Source organism: Pleurodeles waltl, chromosome 7, assembly GCF_031143425.1.
Source record: "Pleurodeles waltl isolate 20211129_DDA chromosome 7, aPleWal1.hap1.20221129, whole genome shotgun sequence".
Classification (NCBI taxonomy): Eukaryota; Metazoa; Chordata; class Amphibia; order Caudata; family Salamandridae; genus Pleurodeles; species Pleurodeles waltl.
The window spans coordinates 414,861,207-414,878,687 of record NC_090446.1 but is presented as its reverse complement, the minus strand read 5'-3'; the positions used below and the strand labels follow the sequence as shown (position 1 = coordinate 414,878,687).

The 17,481-nt window shown below is 43.9% G+C and overlaps 1 protein-coding gene across 1 annotated transcript in view; it reads right to left on the bottom strand.

Moving 5' to 3' along the window:
* SAMHD1 (SAM and HD domain containing deoxynucleoside triphosphate triphosphohydrolase 1) overlaps positions 1–17,481 on the bottom strand; it is a 1,157,401-nt gene that overhangs the window by 949,992 nt on the left and 189,928 nt on the right. Inside the window, exon 5 of the mRNA XM_069243902.1 lies at positions 1,066–1,181. Within this exon, the coding sequence (XP_069100003.1) occupies positions 1,066–1,181 (116 nt within the window). The remainder of the gene's footprint in view (positions 1–1,065; positions 1,182–17,481) is intronic.

The window sequence follows — 17,481 nt, the reverse complement described above, 5'->3', positions numbered from 1 at the left end:
GAAAGTACTAGAGACTTATGTTTTAGTTGCCCCTCTTAAGTTTAGTACATTTATCTAAGGTCAAAGTTCTCATCTTCTTAGGTAGAGGACTGATTGGACAATTATTTATTAACTATTATCTAAGTGACTATACTCACACCACCTTTAAGACAGTCTTGCACTGCTTGTCCCAGCTACCTGAAGAGTCAAGTGCTAAAAAGAAGTACACAGGCATTTAATTTGAGTTCAACAGTTATTGTGGCCCCAGGGCAGCTGCAACAATACCAATTGTCACAATGAGTGTGCAGTAGACTGTGTTGACGTACTGAAAGCCTTGGGATGAACAAGGAAATGAGCCATTTATGCATACTTCCCTCCCTTGACCCCCAGAATAAATACCCGGTTTACATTTTCAAAGGCAAAAAAAGGCTCATGTCCCAAAAACAGGAACAGTGCACACATTTTATTATTTGATGATGGCCTTTTAGCCAAAATGGGGTCTGCACTAGAGTTAAGTATTTGAGCACTTTCAGAGAAAATTCTTAACACGAATATACGTAGGTGTAAGTGAAGCCCATAACCATAAAACCGCAACCCTCTCTCTTTTTTACCACTCTGGATAGTGTGCATATGTACATCATGTAAACAACAGCATGCCTAAGTAATTGGTCTTTGAACCATATGTGTTCAAACTGTCACATACAGTCAGTGCTTTAAATGGAGGTATAGCAGGTACTCATTTTAAGAATATCTGTCTGCTCCTCAGAAGAGTTGGTACCCTTCCACATACTGGAATAGTGCTGGGAACTTCAAGTATTCGCTCTATCAAAATAAAAATGGCAGGTACTCAGGTAATATATTTGACACGTGGAAAAGGGAACAATTTCATACAAGTATTTACATCATGTGACCCAAAGAGTTTGGGATAATATTATAGAGCTCATTTCCATTATCCATCAAAAAGCATACAATTCTACATTCTACTGGGGCAGGACGTCAATTGATAAAGCAATTAGGATAATAACAATGGCAGTAGCAAGACTAACAAATGGACTCTAATCAAGATTCAGAATAAATAATGCTTACCTAGGTCATGACAAAGTCCAGCAATCTGCACACAAAGCATATCCCGATGATTAATTTTCAGTTCAGGCTGCCTCTCATGGAGTGCTCTAACTAAGCACCCAGCCAGATGCCCAACACTACAAGAAAATAAAAAAATATAGAGCATCGCAGAGGACAAAAAACTACAATCTTGACACACAGGTCACCAATAATTAATGAAAAAGGATATAAGACTCAGATTTAACCAGAACCCCCTGTGCGAACTAATTTTATTGGGTCACTGTCGGGTGTCCCTTTGAGAAAACTCCCCACACATGCAGTTTGTTTCTTAACTGATTGATAGCAAAATGAAAGGAAGGGCCCAATTCTTCTGCACACAGCACAAGGGATATTAAAAATATGTAGAAAAACATATTAGAAGAGCAGTGAAAAGACATTTAACTAGACCTGACAAAAACATAAATCTTTCTGGAGCACGTTTAGCAGTAAATGTAAATTTCATAGCTGAACCAAAGTATGAACTCCACCCCTATTCAAAGTGGCCCAATGATAAAACGTCACAGCTGATTTTTTAAATGTAGACATTGCAAGTACTTTATCTCTAACACAACAAAAAGAGTATAGTATTTCATATTAGCCTATTTTTTCTTTTGGTGTCTAGTTACATTCTCTTCAGCCAGGTTACTAGTTATGCTTCCATGCTATTTTGCCCCCTGAGTAACAAAAAATAATAATTTTCATTTAGTAATAAACCCCTTTTTGCTGTCAAGTGCCACACATGGACAGAATTTTAGGTTAGGCCTGCACAGTGCTTGCAAGGAGCTTGTGAAGTCTCATGTATTTCAGAAAAACTAATATTAAAAAGGGCTTGGAACCCTCTCCCTTACTTACCAGAACTAACCATTGGTCGATTCCAACGCCACTCTAATGTAATTGCTTTTGACTGGCCATAACTTCGTCTTCTTTATTTCCTGCTCTAACTAATAATCCATGCAGTGGTGTGGAGCGTGGATGAAGTACAGCTTCCAGTCAGTGGCCACTGTCCTTCTCCTAGCTACCACTCTGAGGGTACTTTTTTTTTTTCATTTCCTATCAAGCACTCCATAAGAGTGCATCTGCATGCCATTGCCTCTCCTTCCAGCTTGTCGCCAATACTTCACCCACTGCCCTCCTTGCTTTGTAGCTTGTCCGCCCCCTGCCCTCATGCCTGCCAGTGCTTCTTTCTGGTGTTACCTACTCTCTTTGCATCCTGTTCTTCAGCACTCAGCCATGAAATCTGCACATGCAGGCCTGGGAGAATAACTTAAGGAGATGCATTGACCCAGACAAGAACATGCAGAGGCCCAATAATAACAACGGTGCAGTTATGACGATGTGATAAACTGAAATAAACACACAACTGTTTCAATGAAGAACAAATGAGATTTTAATCTGTGTTAGGCATTAACGGAGTTCACATATAATAAAAAGAAGTGAAATCTCAGAGCTAAAAAGTAGATGTTGTTGGGGGAAAAAAACAGGAGAGGAAGGCAAAAGAGGAGACCAGAGAATTGCTCAACAGACCTCAATGGCCGGTTAGTGACTGGAGCTAACACCCAGCCAAATGGGACAGAACAATACAGTGCAGGGCAAGTTACGGTAAGGATAATAGTAGCTATTTCTACAGTGTCAAGCTGCATCAATGACGGGAAAGCCTGGCAACAAATAGCTAGCACTGAGAAGGACATCACTGGTACTGCACAAGCCACAATACAATGAGAGTGCTCATCAAACAAGGTAAACTGGATAAATACTCAAGAACACTAGAACACATCATGACCTATAACGCAATGGAAAAAATTACCCGAATGCAGATCCAGGTCTAGAAGCTTCTCCTCGGAATGAAATTCTGGAATTGATCTGAGAAACCATAAACCTCTGGAGAAAAAAAATACATGAAGAGGGCACAGACACAAGCTTAATTCTCCAGGACCTAAGGAATGTTGTAGAAATGGTAACAGCCATAGAGGAGCGTGCTGGATCCCGAAGATGCACTAGGGGAACTGAAAACCAAAGTGACGAAGCTGATGACTAACCCCAAATAACAAAGACAGATTGGAAGATGCATAGTGTAACGTCAGAAGGAGTAATCTCTTGATAGTGTTCTTCCCAGAAACAGTGGAGGGAAAATGCCTGGAACCATTCCTAGAAACATGGCTAAAGATTAGAGTACCATCAGATGAATTATAGTACTGCTACACAGTTCAACATCCCCCAGAGCCCTGCTTTAGCACCCCAGCCTCCCACCCCAAAACCCCACCCTGGTAGCTCCAGCTGAACCAATCATCCTCAAGTGCCTCAATTACAAAGACGAGGATGCGATTGCCAGAATAATAGAGTGGACAAGAAAAGTTAACCTATATATCAACAAACATAATGTTCTTCATAGACTACACACATAAGGTCCTCCAACAGAGTAACATGTTCAACAACGTTAAGACCAAACTGGAGGCCATCAAACAAAATATAAACCATACTTCTCTACACAGCAGAACTAAAAATTACTCATGGCTCCAGGTCTTACTTCTTTGAAACACCAGAAGCAGCTTGGGAGAGAGGGAAATAGAAAGAAGGGACATAAACAGAGTCAATATGACAAGAAGGGAAAGAGAGAACATCACAGGAAGGGGGATTAACACTAAGTGGCAAGGGACAAGACTAAGTCAATACAAAGAGTCAAAAGAGATCAGGAGAGACTCAATACAAAGAAACAACAATGAACCGGGGGGCAGGTGGGGGAGATTAGGCAGATAAAAGAGGGGATGAGGAGGGGCCCAAAACCAGGTTAAGTTAATCTACTCACAAACTAAGGTAAAACAAACATTTGCAAAGCAATGGGTCTCACATTTGCTTGAGTTAGAGCTATTGAAATGAAAAGTAAAACAGTTGACATAAGCAAGCCGATTCAAAGTGCCCTGGCCACCATGAGCATGAGCGCAAAGGAGAGACACAAAAAGAAAAAGAAGTTTGCTCACAGTTAAACATAACAGCAATCGTGCAATTATCCATATAACAGATGCATTCCACAAGGAATAACAAAACCACCCTAGGTGCCAATGATGATAAATGATTTTTTAAAGGCACGCCCACAAAAAAGTGAAAGTGATGGGTGTTAGTCCTGGCAGCCTTTTGCCGCGTCTCCCCTGTCTTTTTGCTTTCTGACCTCCTGATTTTATGGTTTTGGTGGTTTATTGTCTCTGAGCACTTTACCACTGTTGATCAGTGCTAAAGCGCAAGTGCTCCCTAGGTAAATTATACTGTTAATTGGTTTATCCATAAATGGCATATTTGATTTACTGGTAAGTCCCTAGTAAACTGCACCAGAGGTGCAAAGGGCCTGTAAATCAAATGCTACTAGTGGGCCTGCAGCACTGATTGTGCCACCCACATAAGTAGCTCTGTAAACATGGCTCAGACCTGCCACTGCAGTGTCTGTGTGTGCAGTTTTAAACTGCCAATTCGACGGCCCAAACCTTCCCTTGCAGTACATATAAGGCAACCCTAAAGTAGGCCCTAGGTAGCCTCATGGGCAGGGTGCAGTGTATTTAAAAGTTAGGACATGTACTGGTGTGTTTTATATGTCCTAACAGTGAAATACTGCCGAATTCGGGGTTCACTGTTGCAAGACCCATCTCCCTCATAGGTTAACATGGGGGCTGCCTTTCAATAACTTCAAAGTGCAAATTCCCTTTGAGGGCAGATAGAAATATGGAGTTTAGGGACTCTGAACTCACAATTTAAAAAAACATCTTTTAGTGAAGTTGGTTTTTGGATTGCGAGTTTGAAAATGCCACTTTTAGAAAGTAGGCATCTTCTTGCTTAAACCATTTGGTGACTCTGCCTGTTTGTGGATTCCGCGCCTGTGTCAGTTTGACAGTTGGGCTGTTCACACCGCTCCTCTAGACAGTGACATAAATGGAGCTGGGGTGTAGCCTGCATATCCTGATGGGCCACCTGAGCTAGAGTGGAGGGAGGAGTGGTCACTTAAACCTAAAAGGACTGTGCCTGCCCTCACACAATGCTGTCTCCAACCCCCCGGTGTGTGTCTGGGGCCAGGATCTTGCAAACACTTGAGACTTTGCTTTGCAGTTTGCCAACTTCAAAGGCAGGAAGGGGAATAAGAAGAGGACCCAAAACCCCAGACTTTTAGAATTTTTCTGGAATCAAGAGGAATCTCTGACCAGAAGAAGAGCTGGAGGAGGAGTACTGTCCCTTTGCTGTGTTGCTTTGTTGGACTGGCCTGCAGTTTTTGCTTTTGCCTGGATAGAGTGCAAAGGGTGAACTTTACTATGTGTCCTGCTTGAGAAAGTTCTCCAAGGGCTTGGAGTAGAGCTGGACTCCTGTTGGAAGCCTCAGGGATATCAATGACTTCAGTTCCTCTTCCACCAGCACTGGGAACTCTGTTTTAGTGCTGTTCAAGGAGAAAAACCACTGCAACGCAGCCAACGACACTGCTGACGCTGCACGGAGCTGCACTGCCCCGCTTCGGACGCGACCCCCCTGGTCTCACCAACGCTGTCATCGAACGACTTCACCGAGCTGCTGCTCACACCGCGACCTGTGGGCCCTGCACTCCGGCATCGCCTGCCCACACTGCAGCCTGGACATCCCCAACAACGCCGCTCCTGCTGACACCAGCACCACTGCCTGCACCGTGCCCTGTGGACACCGCTCATGAGGTACACAAAGCACTGTACCATCCCACACCGCAGGCCCAGACAACCGACGCCAGCACCATCGACTCCAGTGTCATCACCAGGCATCCCTGCCAGCACCGGGGCCACCACTTGTGAGGGTCACGAAGCACCGTTCCATCCCGCACCCCCGGCTTGGGCCTACAGACAACAGCGCTGGCCTGCATTGTGACCTGCTGATGCCAAACAGAGCCACACTGCCCCGCTTCGCACTGCGACCCTGGTCTCGCCGACGCCGTCCTCAGACGACTTCACTAAGCCACTGCTCGCACTGTGACCTGTGGGGCCCCCACTGTGGCATAGCCTACTCACACCGCATCCTGGGCATCCGATGACACCACTCCTGCTGACACCGGCATTCCTGCCTGAACCGTGGCCTATGAGCACCGCTCCTGAGGCACACGAAGCACTGTCCCGTCCTGCACCGCAGCCCTGGTCCACCAAAGCCAGCACCATGGACTCCAGTGTCATCACCAAGCATCACTGCCTGCCGTGTGTCCTGTGGACACCGCTCATGAGTGTCACGAAGCACAGTCCTGTCCCGCACCGCCAGCTTGGGCCTACCAACGACAGCGCATCTGCAACAAAGACGACACTACCTGCACCGTGACCTGGTGACACCGCATGTCGCAATGCCCCGCTTCACACTCCAGCTCTGGTCTCACCGATGCTGCTGGACACAGTCACCGAGCCTCTGCCTGCACCATGACCTATGGCACCGCACGCCGCAGCGTCCCACTTCGCACCGCAGCCCCAACGCCATCCACACCAGCGCTCCTGACTTCATCAGCCCAGAGTTCGATCCACAAGGTACTGTTTGCAGGTCTTCCTGAAACCGTAGCTGGCCCGTGATGCCACGGCTGGCCTGAACTGTTGGTTTTGTTGATCACGACGCCGTGGTAGCCCCAGATGGAGCTATCAACTTCAAGGAACTGTTTTTAAAAAAAAGATAAATCTTACAAAATTCATATATTTGGCACTGTATGTTGGATTATCATCATTTTGGTCTTGTTTTACACAGATAAATATTAGCTATTTTTTTAAAACTGGTGTGGTGTCCACTTGTAGTGTTTTCATTGTATTACTGTGTGTTATGTGTAAATGCTTTACACACTGCTTCTGAGATAAGCCTGACTGCTCGTGCCAAGCTACCAAGGGGGAGAGCAGGGGTTCTCCCTTATCCTGACTAGAGTGAGGGTCCCTACTTGGACAAGGTTCAAACCGACTGCCAACTAGAGACCCCATTTCTAACAATGGGTGTGTGGTGGGCGTGGTTAAAAGCCCACAATACTTACAACAGGTCAAAGCGCTTTCGAGCTCAAAAAAAAGAAGAGGGACATGAGATGCCATGACAGTTAAGTAACAAGTTCAGACTAAATGGAAGGGAGGGTCAAAGGTGGGGTGGGGATGGGGGTAGTCCTAAAGCCACCAACCGGATGGGTGGGTTAAAGAATCTAGGCATAGACCGATTAGGATGATCAAGACAGAGATACAAGGCGAACATTAGGGAGAGACAGATGTAGTAAAAACACCTCCGACAGATGAACAGGAAAGCTAAGACCTCGATAAATGGCAGATAGGGAAAGAGAAACATAACATAATGACGTGGAATGTAAGCGGTTCGAGCGACAAGATCAAAGGGGGAGTAGTACGGTAATAGCTGAAGGGGCACGAGCTTAACATAGTCTTACTCGGGGAGACTGGCACTGTGGGTTTGGAATGAAGCTACTTGGATAGGGGAACATACAAATCTAGATATGGCAACAGAATGATTTATAAGAGAATTATGAAGGGTAGCAATGCTCCTTAACAAATATATTAAAATAAGTAGCGGGGTCCTCATATTCAATCACAAAAACATGGGAAGTCTAAAATGGTTGCTTTATTAGAATAACAGGGACTTGGGTAAAACAAGCAATCACTTTGACAAGCATAACTGTCCACCAGGGATACAGTAAATGGTGCTTTTATTAGATACCCCAGTCTCACAACATGACATAGCATGAGACTTAAAATAATGTAATAGACTTATAAGAGACAGATCAACAAAAACTCAAAGTAAGGAAGGGGGAGAAAAAAAAAATAGTGAAGTTCTTGCTCATCTGGGGATGGGTACATCCTGAGGAAGGGCAGTATTCTTACTTTTCAGGAACGCACTGGTCACACTATCAAACATTTTGGAATTGCCAAGGATAGCTGTAGCAGGTTAGAAGGCAGGGGAAATCATAGATCATTCAGCATTGTCATGCAATAAATTAAAACAACAGAGGGAATGGGGTGTGGAGATTCAGTGGCTAGAATTTACAAGACAAGAATGTGGCAGAGGCACTATGCAAAGCCACAAGCGATTACTTTATTGAGAAATAAGGCACTGGTTCAGAAATCAGAGACACTCCGAGAAGGCTATTATTCAGTTATTAAGGACAGGCATGAGCATAGGTAAGCAAGCAAAAACTGAAGTGGGAAAGTGGGACGGCTATGTAGGGAGAGCCATCCACCATCGCTGATGCAGTTATTACTGGACTGTAAACTGGCATAATACAAACCATTTGTACACTACAAGGCCAAATACCAATATTTGAACACATAACGTAAGATATATGAAACTGGCAACAAGACTAGAATGTTGGCCTTGCTGAGTAGAAAACGAGGGTCTGAGAAAGGTTGAAACAGTAATGGAAAGGAATTAAAGTGCTCAATACTATTGTAATGTCTCAGATAAAAGTAAGCTGAAACATCTCCCTCTGTGCCATTTCATGGTGCATTTCAGCATAGTAGCTACCAAATGCCTGGGCAACTGCTAGTTAATATGCTGCAACGCTACATTATTTGGAAGGCAAGTACACTCTTCAACACTGATTATCATCCAAAAAATTACAGTACTAAAACTAAATACCAACCTCATAAAACTGTTAGACCAGTCAGCATTAGGATGGTCTTCTACCCAAACTTTTTGCCTTCCTCTTTCACTTTTTCTGACCTTGGTTTTTCTGGTATTAGGACTCTGCACATCTTACCACTGGGAACCAGTGCTAAAGTGTTTGTGTTCTCTCCTCTAAACATGATAATATTGGTTCATCCCCGATTAGCATATTACATTTATTTATAAGTCCCCAATAAAGAGGCACTACCTGTGCTGGGGCCAATAAATTAAATGCTACTAGTTGGTCTGCAGCACTGATTGTGCCACCTACTCAAGCAGCCCTTTAGCAATTTCTGCCATTGCAGAGCCTGTGTGTGCAGTTGTAAACTGCCATTTCAACTTCTCAAAATAAACCTTAGCCAGGCTCAAACCTTCTTTTTTAATACATATAAATAACCTGGACAGCCTAGAGAGCAGCGTGCCATGTAATAAAGAAGTAGGACATTTACTTTTGAATTTTACATGCCTTTGTAATGAAAAACCCTTACTTTTGGTTTTTCAATTCTGCAAGGCTTATGTCTCCCATAGGAGTACACTGGAGTTGCCTTATTATTTTTATGAGTGTAGTTGCCAAATTGAAAGAGATAACCAGTTCATGTTTGGCATCTCTGGAATTCTACGTTAAAATCCTAACTTATGATGAAGTCGGATTTTAAATTACAATTCGGAAAATGCCACTTTCAGAAAGTTGGCATTTTCTTTTCTTAGCTATTAGGTGCATGCAGCCTGTCTCTGGTCACATGACTGGCGGTAGTTGACAGTTGGGCTTTGTGCATTCCTTTTAGACAGCCACAAACAATGGAAGCTTAGGTCTGACTGGACAGATCATCACTTCTAGAACAGGAGGGAGGAGCTGAAAACAGCCTCAATTACCTGGATGGGCCATCACTGGCAGGATGGGAGGGAGAAGCTGGACACAGCCTCACATACATCTGAATATGCTGTGCACTGTCTCCACACAAAGGGCCTAACAACCCTGCATAGTCACTCCAGCTAGCTTGGAGGCAGGGCATGGGATGCAGGGGATTCCTTGCACTTCAAAGCAACTGTCTAGAACCTTCTCCCACTTTCCAGAACCAGGCCACCAGAGTATAAAAGATGAACCTTAGACAGCACCACTTCAGCACACCTGTGGATACTCTACCAAGAAGAGAGTCTGCTGTGCCATTGAAGGACTGCCACTATCCTAGATTGCTGTGCTGCTTTGGTGTGCTGACTTGCTGGTCTCTTGCCTGGGTGAAAAGGACTGAACCTGCATCTCTTGATCCCAGAACCCAGAGGGACTCCAGGGGTTAGTTGGCTGGCCTCCTGATTTGAAGCCACAGGGACATAACAGGCTTCCAAACGGAAACGGAATCCTCGACACAGCAGGACCTTGCACCACAGCCTCGCCTTATCTTGGAACCATCACCTCAGCTTCAACGAAGATACACGGAACACTCTGCAAACTAGGACTGAAGGTACTTTTTGTTCAGCTGGGCTGAATGGATTCCTGTACCTGGACTGTGCTCCATTGCGGTCTGCCTGAACTTGTGACTTTGATCAAGTCCAGCACAGCCAGATATACACAGTTGGCGCTTTACACCTTTTAACACTATTTTCTTTAAAAAACAAATAATCTAAAATGCACTATCTCCAGTTCTACTACTTGGATTTTCTTTCTGGTCTTGTTTTATTAATTAAAAACGACTATTTTTCTAGCACTGTTGTTGGCTCCTTTTGTATTGTGTTTTCACTGTGTTACTGTTGAAGTGTTGCACAAATACTTTACACATTGCCTCTAAGTTAAGCCTGTCTGCTCTGTGCCAAGCTACCTGGGGATAGCACAGGTTATTTTAAGAGTTTGCTTGTGCCTTACCAGACAAGGATTGTGGCTGCTGCTTGACCAGGGCTCACACACCAGTCAACTAACAAACCAATTTCTTACAAGAACTAAATTGTGATATAGCTCAGGAACAGATTGAAACGATCACAAAACAGATGAGGGTACATTAAAACCCCAGGCCCAAACGAACCACCAACAGAAATGTTCAAAATATTTTCCTCTTTATCAAGTACTCATCTCCTAGATAAATTCACAGAAGACAGGATAATATCATTAAAATCAAATGTACGATGAAGAAAGTGTATTTTGCGAAAAGATAAAATGCTCCAACGGAACGTCAATGAGTGAGAAATTAATCAAGGCCACTGAGCTTAGAGATGACAAAAGGCTTTGTGAGTGTGTAACCATTAATTGTGGTTCAAAGATCATAGCAGTTTGTAGAGCGGACATCGTGGCTCCAGAAGCCCATTATCATGCACCTTGTTATGGGAACTATAGAGGGGTTAAAGCAAAGGAGGAACATCATGCATCTAGCATTCAAACCGATGATCATTATAAAAATTTGAGAGATTAAGCATATCATGAGCTATGTCAATGCATTAAAACTGTGATTATTCCTAACAAAGCGGTAATACATGTGACAATTCACACTGAAAGGCTTGAAACCCTCATGTCATGCAGAGAAAATACAGGGAATAAAAAAAAAAATCAACTAAGAAGCATATTAGAAGAAAATTGGACTTTGAGTTTGGTGACAGCCTCCACATATTCGAAAACAATCAAGGAAAATTACTGCCCCAATTGGATAGTGTCATGCTACAGGATGTTTTAAGGGAAAACCAGATTTTGAAAAGAGAATTATCAGTTTTAAAGGTTAAGGCAAAAGACTTGAACAAGATCATTGATCAAACATCATCGCACATAAGAACAATGATTAAAACAAACTTGACATCAACATCATAGCCACATCCATCAGACATTGATAAAGATTCATTTAAAATGCCTCAATACATTAAACCGTTCCTGTTAGGACTTCTAACTGGAGATCCAGAAAATACAAAGCCGTCTAAAAGGGTCACCTTACTTATGCAATCATTCAGTCAGGACATTATGTATGCAGTCACAAATGGCCAGCAGAAACCCCCCAAGCATTTGTTGCTCCCATATGCCGTAAAAACACTGACAGGCAATTCTGAAATCGTCCGCACTCTAAATAGACTTGGTCATGGAATTTCACTCACAACTGGAAGAGAATGATACTGCCTTGTGTCTTCAGAAACTTGCTGCTACCTTAAATAAGCAAGTTGTTCTTCTAGCCGATATTCAGCATCATATCTTCATTAACTTCGCTTGGGATAACACTGATAGGATGGAAGAGACTCTTACTGGTAAGGGGACAACTCATCAAGTCAACGGTATAGCTGTGCAGCCCAAGTTGTTTGGACCACAACCTTTGAAAGCTCCTCTCCCAAGCACTGAGAAACAAAAGCAAAGAATATTGACCACCACAAATACTGAATAATTGTTCATGTATGTTTCTGGTGAATAGGTTGTGCCTCAGCTATTGATAAGCACCAAAATCCTGCTGGAATGTGTTGCCCATTTGAAGCTTGCACAAAATAAGAACAATCTGGGTTGTTGTAGGAAAGTAACATCTTGCCTGGCATGTTACCACCATTTTTACTTGTGTGTAAGTTTGTTTTTGCCTGTCTCACTGGGATCCTGCTAGCCAGGATCCCAGTGCTCATAGTCTATGGCCTGAATGTGTTCCCTGTGTGGTGCCTAACTGTGTCACTGAGGCTCTGCTAACCAGCACCTCAGTGCTTATGCTCTCTCTGTCTTTAAAATTGTCACTGCAGGCTAGTGACCATTTTTACCAATTCTGATTGGCACACTAGAACACCCTTCTAATTCCCTAGTATATGGTACCTAGGTATTGGGGTTCCAGGAGATCCCTATGGGCTGCAGTATTTCTTTTGCCACCCATAGGGAGTTCAGAAAATTTACTGTAGCCTGAGTGAAATAACGTCCACGTTATTTCACAGCTATTTTACACTGCACTTAAGTAACTTATAAGTCACCTATATGTCTAACCCTCACCTAGTGAAGGTTAGGTGCAAAGTTACTAAGTGTGAGGGCACCCTGGCACTAGCAAAGGTGCCCCCACATTGGTCAGAGCAATTTCCCCGGACTTTGTTAGTGCGGGGACACAATTACACGTGTGCACTACATATAGGTCAATGCCTATATGTAGCTTCACAATGGTAACTCCAAATATGGCTGTGTAACATGTTTAAGATCATGGAATGCACCCCCCCATGCCAAATCTGGTATTGGGGTGCCAATACCATGCATCCTCAGGGCTCCAGCATGGACCCCGGGTACTGCCAAACCAGCTCTCTGGAGTTTTCACTGCAGCTACTGCTGCTGCCAGCCCTCAGACAGGTTTCTGCCCTCCTGGTGTCTGGGCAGCCCAGTCCCAGGAAGGCAGAACAAAGAATTTCCTCTGAGAGAGGGTGTTACACCCTCTCCCTTTGGAAATAGGTGTTAAAGGCTGGGGAGGAGTAGCCTCCCCCAGCCTCCGGAAATGCTTTGAAGGGCACAGATGGTGCCTCCTTGCATAAGCCAGTCTACACCGGTTCAGGGGTCCCCCAGCCCCTCCTCTGGCGCGAAACTGGACAAAGGAAAGGGGAGTGACCACTCCCCTGTCCATCACCACCCCAGGGGTGGTGCGCAGATCTCCTCCGGTGTGTGCCAGACCTCTGCCATCTTGAATGCAGAGGTGTGAGGGCACAATGGAGACCTCTGAGTGGCAAGTGCCAGCAGGTGATGTCAGAGATCCTTCCTGATAGGTGCTTACCTGGTTAGGTGGCCAATACTCCTCTGAGGGCTATTTAGGGTCTCTACTGTGGGTTTCTCTTCAGATAACGAATGCAAGAGCTCACCAGAGTTCCTCTGTATCTCTCTCTTCGACTTCTGCCAAGGATCGACTGCTGACTGCTCCAGGACGCCTGCAAAACCACAACAAAGTAGCAAGATGACTACCAGCAACATTTTAGCGCCTAATCCTGCCGGCTTTCTCAACTGTTTCCTGGTGGTGCATGCTCTGAGAGCTGCCTGCCTTCACCCTGCACTAGAAGCCAAGAACAAATCTCCTGTGGGTCGATGGAATCTTCCCCCTGCTAACGCAGGCACCAAACTTCTGCTTCACCTGTCCTCTGGGTCCCCTCTCATCTTGACTAGCGTGGTCCCTGGAACACAGGGGCTGGATCCAAGTGACCCAGACAGTCCAGAGGTCGTTCTGTCCAAATATCGTGGAGGTAAGTCCTTGCCTTCCCACGGCAGACAGTAATTCTGAGTAATGCGTGAACTGCAGCTGCTAGGGCTTCTGTACACTTTTGCAAGGAATCCTTCATGCACAGCATAGCCCAGGTCCCCAGCACTCCGTCCTGCATTGCTCAACTCGCTGAGTTTACCACTGACTTCGTGGGGCCCTCCTTTGTAGTGTTGACATTACTTGCAGTGAAACATTCAGAGATACACCACAAATTCATCTACGGATGCTTTTCAGTTCAAATGCCACATGTTAATCTGTTTGGACGAATTCCAGTCGGTCAAGCAAAAGAGGTAACAGTCAACGAAGACACACAGAATCCGGGTGGTACAACAAGGTTCAACCACAAGGCGGGTGCTGTGAAAAGATATTATATGATGGCTGAACACAGAAGTGCCTTTTTGGGTACGATAATGGATATGGCTCGTAACAGATCAGATCTTTCTCACGCAGACCTACATAAGTCACAAACTGAACAAGCATTTGCAATGCAACAGATCTCGCATTTGCTCGAGTTAGAGCTATTAGTGTTATGAATGTCTAACCGGACTTTTCTTGCCACATTAACTGAAAGAAAAAAAGAGCACGACTGCACTATTCAAAACCCAGCGCGATCGCGCTGCGTGGAAAATATAAAGATAAAGTAGTGCAGAAACCAGGCTGAAAACATGGAGCCTCCTATGTTTTCAGTAGTTGGCCGGTGTGCTCGAGAAGGGTTAAACACCAGAAAAGGCATGACGTATGCATGCCTTTCACTAATTAAATCAAGCGTATTTTAAAAGACAAGCCCACGAACCAATGAAAGTGACAGGCGTGACATGGGTGTGGTTAGAAACAGCATCTCAAAACATAGTATCCAACATAATGAAGTAGGTTAACAGTGAAAAATATGCATGTAATCTATATCAATATATGAGGAATACAATTAAGTTTTATCGTTATTATTTTAAGGACTATATTGTTGTTATTACAAAAAATAATCATAATTCTTTTTAAATTATATTGAATTAAACCAATTTGGGGGAATTAGATTTATTTTTCCACATATTATGATGAATTTGTATGCTATTTATCAAAAATATGAAAAATATTTTTTTGGGCTATGTTTGCTAATCCAATAATATCAGACAAAAGGCAAAGAGTGATGACATCCTATGAGATATTTTTCATCTCTCAGCATCCATACCTTGCAAAATAAAATATCATATTAGAACCCATCCCCCTGAGTGGTACCAATGGCCTAAATTTGGAGTCCTGGCTCATGGCCAAGAACGGTAGACAGATGAAGTTGCATAATAGCGACACCTACGATCTAGATGTGAGACCACTACTCAATGAAGGCACATGCACTCACTAGCAGGAGTAACGAGGCGGGCATTTGTGCATGCCACAGGCTCTCACTTTATTAATCTTTTCTGATGTTGTGCCCAGCATCCTAATGGCTGCATGCGTGATGACATCACCCATGTGTGTCATGACAGACTACATTGCTCCCTAAATTTATTTAAACCAAAACACAAAAGATTCAATAACCTGCCTTTCAAATGGTAGGCATTTCCTGGGACTCAATAGCACGGGTACCCTTTTCAGCCTACTGGTCCTGGGCCTTAAATTAGGTGGACGTCTGTGGTGTTCTGATGACAGTACTGCTGGCACGCCTCTTCCTCTGGGGCTAGTGGGCACTCAACTGAACCCAGGCATGGGTGTTTACCTGGGGATCAACCTTATCTGATCAGTCGCAACATCAGGTTGTGGTACTCTGTCACCTACCCCATAGGAGGGCTGCTACTATCTAAACGCTGAGATGTTTTGAGAGACCAGAACACCATCTCTGCTGGCGGTCACCACTGTCACTCTCCTGTCCGCCACTGGAGCGGATTGTCTTTCAAAAGGGGAACAGAATTTTCTCCCACTCTGTTTGTTGCGCATAAGGACCCAGTCGGTCATCTGCTGCGATGTCAGAGTGCCAGCATCTTCTCGACCTGCTTGCTATTGTTGGGAAACCTTCTCTGATGACATATGCATACCCAGTGGCAGCAGCGATCAGGAGTCAGCATTAAGAAAGACATCACAAGGCCCTCGGAGCTTGTGAATCACACCTTCAATATCTAGATGTTGTTCTAGATCAATCCTGGTGGCCTTGTTTACATCCTCAGGAGTCTCTCTACTTCTCTGTTGGCTTGAGGTCAAGGGGACAATATTTTCCTATGAGTGATATTCAAGGAACTCGAGGTATTGTTGTTGTAAATCTTTATTTAGCTATCTAGCCATAAAAGCAAATAAGACCATAACAATCACTAAAATATGCATAATCAATATACATTAATAGTACTTTTGGACTGGTTTGCTAGTATAGGCCTTCTATCAAAAATTCACCAATGACAACTAACCAGCTCAACTGTAGGATAAGTCATGGGATGCCCACAGTAACCTCCCAACGTGTGCCTAGTAAATACCAAATACTTTCAGGCACTAAGAACTTAATAGCGACATTAAATATAATCATATAGAGATATACTACAACTGCACTCTATTTTGGCTAGTCCTCCACACACATATCGAAAAGCGAGAAACCGCAAAAGCTACAAGTGACCTTGTATCACTTAGAATTTTAAACACTGCTCTTTAATGCCCGATACCAGATATCGACACAGTGGGATAATCCATGTTTCTCTATATCCTGAATAAGCCAGACAAAAAATAAAACATGCTCCTCTCTTTCAGTTACCTTGGAGCAAGATGGACAACACCCATCTGTCTCCTTGGGATCTCACCGCCAATCAACAATAAAAGAATAAAGCAGCAAGATCCCAAACAGAAATTTCAAGTAGAGAGACTTGGCATGTGCAGGTTCAATCTCATCCAGAAAGCCTTCCACTGTATAATCCTCTTTATGTTCCATGAAGGATACCATAGGAGTACCGAGGGTAGAATGCCTTAAAAGGGATCCATGTATTTTGCTGATAGATGTTCTTAGTCATTACTTTGGATAACCTAATATCCTCCTTTGGGTTGACCTCAGGCGCTCGCACCCAATCTGAAGAAAACACAATTTTATATCTAAGCCAGGGAATGTTATTTGCCCCAGGGATTTTAAGGCCTCCAACCTTTTCTGTAGTGAAGGCTACTCATGTTTATGTAAATCATGCAGCACTACGAATATTATTCGAATTTTAATACTGACTAGATCAGACAAGTTTACATGTTTGTTTTAAATACACACTTTTCAGTTTTTGTAGGCTGAGTTACACAAAGGAGAGCTACTTACGGGAACTACTTGATGGAGACTTAGGCCCTTTCGATAAGATACCAATTCTGGAGTTGCCCGAAGCCTTCTCCAGTACAAGATAGGTCACAGTGCAATTGTGTCACCAATCAATCTTAAACCTAGCTCTAATCTTAGAGGTACTAGCGGAGTAGAACAGTGAGACTGGTTATTGAACACATGAATCGGTTTTCAAATGTCAGCGAAGCTGCTGCAGTCTTATATCCCCAAAGCTCTGCTCCGTAGAGAGCTGCCTCAAGGGCTTGGCAATTGGACATTTGTATGACTGGTGAGATTGGCCAAAAATGGGAACCCCGCTGCATCTTCACAATGCACCCAGATTGCTGTTCCAACCTT